This window comes from Oryzias melastigma, linkage group LG9, assembly GCF_002922805.2.
Source record: "Oryzias melastigma strain HK-1 linkage group LG9, ASM292280v2, whole genome shotgun sequence".
Lineage (NCBI taxonomy): Eukaryota > Metazoa > Chordata > Actinopteri > Beloniformes > Adrianichthyidae > Oryzias > Oryzias melastigma.
Window position 1 is genome coordinate 19,668,159 of NC_050520.1, and position 9,753 is coordinate 19,677,911.

At 34.4% G+C, this 9,753-nt stretch overlaps 1 protein-coding gene across 1 annotated transcript; it reads right to left on the bottom strand.

The window, feature by feature from the left end:
- Positions 1–1,012: 1,012 nt before the first annotated feature.
- On the bottom strand, positions 1,013–8,980 carry tent2 (terminal nucleotidyltransferase 2). The gene is made up of 15 exons (XM_024276127.2): positions 8,741–8,980; positions 8,512–8,666; positions 7,204–7,317; positions 6,649–6,901; positions 6,448–6,562; positions 6,285–6,373; positions 6,006–6,063; positions 5,505–5,571; positions 5,330–5,406; positions 5,114–5,242; positions 4,979–5,022; positions 4,135–4,271; positions 3,537–3,628; positions 2,431–2,510; positions 1,013–2,351 (listed from the first exon to the last, which is right to left on the bottom strand). The coding sequence occupies exons 2-15, from the start codon at positions 8,619–8,621 to the stop codon at positions 2,265–2,267; spliced, it is 1,452 nt and encodes a 483-aa protein (XP_024131895.1). The 5' UTR covers positions 8,622–8,666; positions 8,741–8,980; the 3' UTR covers positions 1,013–2,264.
- Between the last annotated feature and the right edge of the window lie 773 nt (positions 8,981–9,753).

Below are 9,753 nucleotides of genomic sequence, written 5' to 3' on the forward strand. Positions count from 1 at the left end.
AACTATTATGATGTGATGCTTTTCTGCTTCCGATTGATAAATTGACATTTAATGTTATTGATATTATAAATACATTGTACAGATTTGTGTTGTTCCTGTTTTGTATTTTGAATTATTACAAAGCAGTTTGCTTAAATAAGCTTCAGCTTCTGCCTATCTCCAATTTCAAAAATTTGTATTGCTTTGTTAAAAAGAATTTTGAGTGATTGACTGTAATTATCAGCGAGTGGATGCCTTTATCTATTGTTTTTATAACAAATTTGAGGTAAAATAATGATATAAATCTATTGATTTCAATAATTCAATGTTCTGTCAACCCAATACTATGGAGGAATGTTTTCTAAAATGAATTTGGAGAAAGAAATGTTGAAACTGATGAGGTGGGATGTTAAAGAATTGGGCTCAAATAATTTGAAGTGAAATATTGATATTTGCAGGTGAAATAGACATCTCAAATTTGTGTTTAGATTACAGAAATTACAGATGGAAAAGGTAAAACTAATGGATTAAAATGGACAGATTTAAGTTAGAGCCCTAAACTTTAGTTTTGTCTTGCCAACACCAAACTGTAAAACGGTTTCTAAACAAACCACCAGGAAGAAGAGAAGTAAACATAAAAGTTGACAAATAGCAGGCATGTCAGGTTGAATGACACCAGTGCTGATAGAGGGGTTGAGCTTCACGGAATTTCATTCCAAAAGCTTTAATCTTTTATCTTGTGTGTACATGTTCTAGTTTTTCTCCTTCATATCATTTTTCCAGGTAGAAGAAAATGTTTTAGAAGTCTTACAAGCAGAGAAATTGGGAAATGAAAAATTTGCTGGAAAAGCTGATGGTACATAAACCGGTACTTATTTCTGACAATATTCTTTCAACATACAAAGATGGTAAAATACGCATTCCACATTTTTAAAATGTTTAACTTCATTATATAATTTTGAGCATTAGTTTTATATCAGAAAAATAGGAGAGGAATGACTTTTCCATTTAAATGTTAGTTTAAAACAAGGACTTCCAATGAAAAACAGTTTATTTTTTATTTGTAAGAAAAGACATAAAAAAAGATGTGTGCAAAATTGTTGTCAGAAGCAAATGTTTGTATGAATTTAGATCAGAAAACAGAAAAGCAAAAACTTGTACTTATGCTCATATGCCAAGAAATGACAAAAAAATTACTAGAAACAAACTTAGACCTGTACCAAAGCAGATTTACACCATTTCAAGACTTGGTAAGAACTATAAAACTGTTTTTAAAAGTTCATTTTGAATTAACAAATGTATTCAAAACCTTAAAACTGTTATATGTATGGATTGCATGTCACAATTTCTTAGCCAAAAGTAACTTTGTAAAAGTGTTGTCAATGTATTTGTCACATTTATGAAACAGAATTATTTAATCAGTGTCAAAAGAAAGCAGGTTAATCCAACAGTACCTCTGAACATAACTTCTTTATAAGGAGGGCTGTGTAAACGCCTTTAAAACAGATCAAAACACAGTCAAGGTGCACAATTTCACAAAAATGTTTGGCACCTGAGTTTAATTTGAACATATTTAAATAAAGCATGTAAACAATTTTATGCCAAAAAAAAAAAAAACTTAGACCTAAAAAAACATCTTTTTAAAGGTTTTTGCTCATTTGAACAGGAACATCTCAGTTTAAGGAAAAGCTTGGAACTTCAAGTTGGTGGAAAAGGCTCTTTAATGAATTTGTAATTATCCTTAAAAAAAAGCTTCAAATTCAAGCCACAGCTTAGCAAAATGCTGACCTGAAAACATAAAGTTTTAAGATGACAAATGTACAGAATGATGGAGGAAACTGATTGATTGCCCAATCAAATGCAGCAGGAATAAAGTGATCTTCAGGCGGATGTTGCCGTGGAAAACACCTGCAACTACGGTTGTTACAATTAAATCAGAAAGGAAAAACGTTTTTGTTGCAGATTTTAACATTGAGTCACATTAAGTCACTTTCAACTGTAAGGAAAACATTTCTAGCTGGATTAGGAAAACAGGTCCAGCGGAGAACACTATAGTAAAAATAAAACATTTCAGATCTGTAACTCTGTAAACGCTATTAACTGTAGGACATTGAAGTTACTCCATTCCATTTTTGATGGCTTTCATACCAACAATTCTTTGGAAAACAGTGGAAGTTCCTGCATCAGGGAAACACAGCAGCTTAACGTCTAAACCGGTGTTGCTGCGTCTTTCTGGGTTGGTCCCGTCTCGCGGTAGAAAACACCGTACAAAAAGAGAGCGCCGTCTATCTCCTGGAAGCCTCCTTATTGATGATGGCTCTCAGTGGAAGGATGGAGTTCAGGTCCTTTCTTCCATGCAGCTTCCTACTGGACTGTTTATAGAAGCAGAGCGGTGGTCAAAAAATCCCGTCAGGCAAGAGGCAAACGTGAAAAGAAAGGAGCAAAACGTACCAGAACAAACTGAGCTCTGATAGCGTCAAACTTCAGTTTCTCGTGGACGGCTCTGGCAACGTTATTTCTTTCAAATGGTTCTGAAACAAAGTTAATATCAAGGACATGTTTCATTCAGATACTTGGACTTGATAAAAGTTTTGGTGCTCTAATGAATAGATTTTTCACTTCAAACTCCAAAGTTGTCCTGAAGAACAGAATCAGAATGACAGTCTTCACAAACATGAGTTGGAGGACATTAATCTGTGTAAAATCATTTGTTCATGACATTAAAAATGATATAATGTAAACTGTAAATGTAACAAAAAAAAGTCACAAAAAGAGCATATGACTAACTTAAAAAATAGGTATTTTTAACTAAAAAAATGCAAAAATTATTAATAATTTTCCTTAAAAATTAATTATTGCGTTTTTTTCAGGCAAAGAAAAGCTTCAAGAAAGTTTTTTCTAAAGAATAATTGCATAAATAAAAGCTCCTTCTTTGTAAAACTAGTAAGTATGTTTGCAAAACCACTTCTTCATAATCACATTGTTTAAATAAAAAACTAAATTGCATCAAATTGGAAGCAAATCATAAACTGAATTTTAACTTGTTCTGTGTTTAGGCAGCAACACCAAAAAGCCAATAAAATATTAATAATAGACGTAAACATTTCAAGTTCCAGCATCACCCGACTCATCAATTTATATGTTGGGATAAGCCTAAAACATAAAATCAAAAAAACAATGCAATTTTTTTTAGATGATGTCGTGATTTTTCAACTTTTTGTAACATCACTGATATTAATGTGATTTTCTTTTGCTGAGTCAAGTCAGAAAAAAAATCATAAAGTTGTAAATTTACTGAGTTAATTTCTCTCCTTTTTCATTTTCATTTATTTATAAATGAGGACTTTACCTGTGAATATCACAAATCAAGCTAACTTCAGTGTGTTTGTAGTAAGAAAATAAGCTAAAAATGAAAGCTGACAATAAAATAAGAAGTAAAAAAACTTGGAAAAAATAAACTTAACATGTCAAGAGTGTAAACCTTCACCACGTTTATTTCTGACTTGAAACAAACAAATTGACGGATTTCTTCACTTCATCTCCAAATAACTTTTTACCTTCCACACAGATGAATTTCTTTCTCCACTCTTGAGCGTTAGTCTTGGGTAAAGCTGTGGCCTCACGCACTGAGATCACCTGTTTATCCCAACTGCAAAAGTCCAACAAGAGGATCGCTTAATGATGCCCTCACTACAACGCCCACAACACAACTGGGTGACTCTGTGAAGAGCATGAATCAAATTCTAATGTGTTAATACAGTAGGTATTAACGCATAAGACATTTTTAAATATGAATGAATTGTTTATTTATTTAATAATGATTTTATGCGAATCAATGAATAAATAAAAATCTGCCTGATTGAGTCACATTATTTGGCAGCACTTGTTTTAGTGCAGTGTCACACATTACTGCAAATGCAAGGATTATGGTATGTCATGTAAGGCTTAAGGAGGCCCACCTGCTTCTGCCCCTCAGCCAGAAACATAAAACCAGAGAGGACAGAAGGTGAGGACAGACGAAGGACCACAGGGGGAGAAGTTGGCATAAAAAAGCGGGGAGCGATGAGGAGGGAAAGGATGAAGAGAAGCAGTGAGGAGGAAAACTGTGAATGCATGTGCAACTCAAGAGCTGATCATTTCATTCCCCTCAGATACCTGAACTCTGACGCATAGTATCTGAGAAATCCCAACAGCAGTTCTCCCAACGACGACTGGTTCGTGGAGTTGTAGGGAGGCACGTGTTTGGAACCCTCTGGAACCAGGTTTATGTCCATGCAGGGGCTAAAACAATCCTGAAATGACAGGAAAACACAGAATGAAAGTGCCAGAAATAGAAAATGAGTGCAAAATCTAATAAATTTACTAAATTTGAAGCTTTTATAAGAGATTAATATTGCTGCCATTTATCTAAATTGACTTAATTTAGATTGAAGAGCTCTTTTATTTATTTTCCGTTTTTTAATAAATATAAATTTTGTTTAGTTTTTTTTTTTTTTGCAATAGTAAGTTTATTAGGGCCACAAATTTTTTTTAAACGCTTTAAAGCTGTAATTTTTGATTTTCCAACAATCTTGTAAATGTATACTTTCTTGTAAATTTACAAGAATTAAAGTAATAAATTTAGGACTTTCAAACATGCAAATTTACAAGAAAAAAGGCATTAATTTAGCCTATGACTTTTTAAGTCACAAATAACATACTTTTTTCATAATTTATTACTTTTTTATTGTAAATTTATGAGTTTTAAATAGCAATGTAAAATACTTTTTCTTGTCAACTGGCCCTAGTAGTCTGTTGTATAAACTAAAGGCTTTGAGGGAAAAATACATTAATACATGGATTTTATAATGGAAGTAAAGAATGACTTTTTTATTTTAGTGAGGACCAAAAACAATCAATAATCTCAATTATCTGCATTTGTCCTAAACTCCAATCCTGTTTGCATGACGACACAAAATAGGTCAAAAACAGTGAACGACTGAAAAGCTAAAATACTTACGGGGTGATCCCTTTGTAGAGATGGAAGCACTGGATCTCTGAGAGCTACAACAACAAATAAACACACAGTTCAGATGACTCATTCTTTTTAAGAAATGGGATTAAATCTGCCAGGATTCTGCACGAGTGCGCGGACTCTGGAGGTAGTGGAGGACCATCAGCACCAGCGTGTAGCTGCTCAGTGTTCCTTTGCTGGCATCATTGATTTGCTGGTGGCAGGCCCACTTCTTCACAACAAGGATCATAGGTCTTACTCTGGGATCAGCTGAGAAAACATGTAGATTAAACCAACTCACATCTTCACTTCACATAATCAGATTTGAGAACAAATGACCCTGCTATGTCTACCTACCTTGGGCGTAACTCCTCAACAGGAATGTATTTCTGATCCCCACCGTGTTGTTGATGTTCAGATCAAACTCCAGGTCACTGTGGAGTTCAGGATTATCTCAGTGGTCATAGGGAGCAATTTATGTTCATACAGAGTCAATTTTACTTTTTTTTTTTAATAAATGTGAGCCTCCTACCTGCCTTTCTCCTTAAACTTCAGAATCGGCACTTTTGCACGTATCAGAGAAGTCCCTTCCACATATGCTAGAAATTAAAGGTTAAACTGTTGAGATCAACTGAGAAAACAGCTCCACCTAGTGGAGACTAAATAATCTCACAACATGGATCGATACTGTAAAACAATCCTGTCCTTTTTTCTGTGAGATAAAACAAACACGATTATAGATCCAGGGAAACGTAAGAATGTGTATTATCAAGCAAATATTTACAGGACCAGAAAGGCAACCAAAGGAGCCAATTGATCTACTGATGGTGACCTGACCCTGTTCTGCATTATCCCACAGAACCGTTGTTGACCCATTTATTGACACAGCTGGGATCTATACAGACAATGATTCCTGATGTTGTGGTTATTATTGTATCAGATGAATAAACAAATACAAAGTTGCCACAATCAAATATGGAAAACATGCTATAAAGATGAATTGAGAGCAGCAAAAGGATCTTCTTTTACTTACAGAGTGTTCTGAAAAGCTTTCTTAGGCGAGAGAGGACAGAGAGCGGCTCATGCTTTTTCTGAGAGACAAAAAAGAAAGTTTTCAAATGATTTAATCAATCCCTTTATTTATATAGTACTTTGCATCAACATGCTGTCGAAAGAAAAATTAGTATATAAACATTAGCTGACACAAAAAAAGTCAGATTATATAATAAATAATAAAAAAAGACAAAAAAATAGAAAATAAAGGAAATTCTGTGGCTAAAATAGGAATATTTGATCGGATGAACTAACTCACATCTCCGTTAATGACCAGACACAGATCTGCATCGCTGCTGCGGCAGCCCAGACCATTCATAGATGACCCAGTCAAGTAAAGCCGTGCCGCTGAAAGAGACACTTGATAAGAATCTTAGCTTTTCCTTAAAAAAAATAAAAAAAAGTCAGGTCTTGCTAATTACCTGAAAAGATGCTCTGTATGTCTTCCTGCAGCTGAGCTCGAAATATCTCCTTGCGTTCTAAATCTCCAGGCTGCTGCTGGCATGCCTCAAACAGCTCCACCATCTGTCGACTTAACTGGAAGCAGAAACACACGCTAAACCAACTACATCTGCAACAAAACATTTATCATTTTAAGTTAAATTAGCTGCAGATTAACATACATGATCTCTGGCATATGTCTGAAGCTCGTTGTAGCTTTCTGGCACACTTTGGCCCTGATGAGGAGTAGAGACAGGTCTACTGGGTCCAAAACGATCAAAACTAGAAAGCGGTGTCGAAGGCGCTGCCACAGCTTGATGTGGAAGACTGCTCGGTGGGGGGGTCCAGTTTGAAACGGGTGAAGCTGTGGCATGGGAGGGAGGACCAACACGTTGGCGCTTCACAAGATGAGGGCTGCTGTTGATATTCGGCCTCCTGGAGGAACCGATGATGGAGGCAACTTTATTAACAAAGCACATTTTACACGTAAAAACAATACTTTATACATGTTGTAACCAGGGAGGACAATGAACAACTGTTCAGATATTCAAAAAGGATCAAGGTTTATACATCTGAAATGCCAGTATTTTCTGACATGAATTTTATTTATTTAGAAAGGAAAATCATCCACTATCATAATTAGAGGCCCAACAAAACATACAAATAATCAAACGCTTCGGAAGGTAAAGCATTAGATATTATCCCCTCATAATGAACAGATTGAAAGTTATATATACTTGCGGCTGTAGTTCAAAGCTGGTTTGCGTGGAGGGGCGACGATGGGAGCAAAGTGGGGAGGCGGGGTCCATACATAAGGAGGAAGCCTCTGTTGTTCAAGGACATGGAAGCCTCTGAAAACACATGTGGAGATGTTACTGTTGAGAACATTGTGGGGTTCAGTAACGAAAAGTATCATGTTTATATTTCTGATGTTCCTTTGAAGGTACATTTTATGAATGGTTCATAGGTTCAGAATGCTAAACAACTTTAATAAATCATCAAGGAGAATGGTCAATTCTACCAGGTCATCATTTGGAGATGTCTATCTAGAATAGCAAATCTTCTATTTACTGAGAGGAAAATACTTGTTTGGATTTGTAAGTAGAAACCCTACAGTGGAGGACTAAAACAATATGTAATTTATTTTGTACACTTGAAGAAAAGCGTTTTAAAACTGCAACCTAAGAGTAACCAGTACAATTAAAAGTCTATTTAGATGAAGTGTAACCACAAGAATACTAAGCATCTTAAAAGTATGCAGAAGTACAGGAACAAAAGTTATTTTCAAAACAAGTTGAAAATATCTAGAATACAGGATGGTTCCCCATTCCTTAAGTGGAAAACTCTCCCAATGGAACTAGTAGAATCTTAAGATTCCTTAAAATAAGTTGTGATGTCCTGCCTTTTTAAAGCGAAATAAGATGTCAAAATTAGCTAGATTTTGGTATATTATTTTGGCAATTTAAGATAAATCTGTCTTAAACTCACAAGTAAATTTATGTTAACTTTGAAGCTTTTGCCCTACTGTTTTTAAAATGCATTTGTGCTGAGTTTTGAGTTGATTAAATCATTTGAGTTTCCTGAGGATAAGAAAGTTTATTGAAAAAAAATACCAACCAAATAAACATTTTGTTTAAAAAATACCATGCAAAGTTTCAAAAAATGTTTCATTTGAGATCTTGCTTAAAGGGTGATTTTTTCCCCAGACAAAAATGATAATTCAATAATTATTTCCTCATAAAGAGTCAACATAGATTTGTTAGTTTTGTCTTAAATCAAATGTGTGAACTAGACCCAATTACTTGGTGAGATTTTTTATTTTTGTATACACTTCTCTGCCTATAATATTTGAGCATCTTTTTTTCTAAGTTTCTTGGACAATCAATTAAAATAGTCGTCATTTAAAAAATAAAACCTCAGGGGATGTGAAAACTAAAATAAAAATCATGATAAGACCTATGAAACATAAATACAACTTCATATTTTTTGCATAGTCGGACAATTATTAAAAGTTTGTAGCCCCGCCACAGCTGCGGTGAACTTACCTATTAGCATCTCCGATGCTCAGGGGGCTGTAATCATACGGAACGGGAACCTGCGTCCGGGGGTACGGGCCGTTTCTGTGGGGTGGTGGTGCCCCGTTTCTATGAAACATAGTGCCGCTCTACAGGGTGCTTCAACATCCGTTTCGCTGAAGTTCCTAAAACATTAAAACTCAAGTGTCACAACTGGCGGAGGTTTACAGCGAGGCTTTCTCGGGAAAGAGAAACTCACCTGATGTAGCAGCAAGCTAACGGTTACGAGATGGCTAGCTAGTCATTCACCAAAAACATAATAAAACAAACCCGACAGTTGTTGGTATTGGCCTTTAAAATAGGTAAACTACTATAAGAATGTTTCATAAATGGTATAATTTTCAATTTGTAAAAAACGCGCGCAATTATAAACACCAAACAGCGTGGGGGATGTAAACAAAACTGTAACAGATCCCTCCGCGTGAACTTCCGCGTTAGTTTGTGACGTAATCAAACTCAATTTAAAGTGACCGCGTGCTTATTATCATTAAAGGGATATACAATCTTTAAAAAAAAGATTACAAATTCTCTTTGAAAAATCTTTAAATATTTGTGTTTTTATGTTTGAAGTGCACATAGAATATTTTTCATATAAAACCCGAGAAAATATGAATTAAAATGTAGGTCCTCTAATAAGAAGTAATACTGTAAACAATTTTATCTTTACATTTTTTGTTCATAATTATATGTTTTTTTATTTAATAATGGGACTTTTCCCGACTATTTTCCCTTATATGTAAAATGTGTTGCCAAAATTTTGAGTAATTAAAAAATAACTAATATCACATGTTTTAATCAGACAATAAGATATTGTTTGTATCTTACAAGCAATTGCATGTTTAGGGAGATAAAAAAAATTGCCTTAATTGACTGTGCTTAAGATATATTTGTTTAGATAATATCTTGGAGGACAATGAAAATGTGTTATATTTGAATAACTACTGTAGATCAGATTAGCTTTGTAAAAGAAATCTATGGCAACAATCAGTTCATCTTGAATTCTGCTGGTAGGCCTTTTTTTCTTAAAATAAAATCTAAAAAGCTCATAATAACGATCCTGCACAAACGCAACTTGGAACCATAATTATTATTAAAATACATGTGTTTTTATATTTATTGACAGTGGCTTGAAAAACATGTTTTTATTATGATTATTATTATTCATAATGATTCAGAGTCCCCTTTCCTCCCAGAAATAAGTTATTTTGCAAC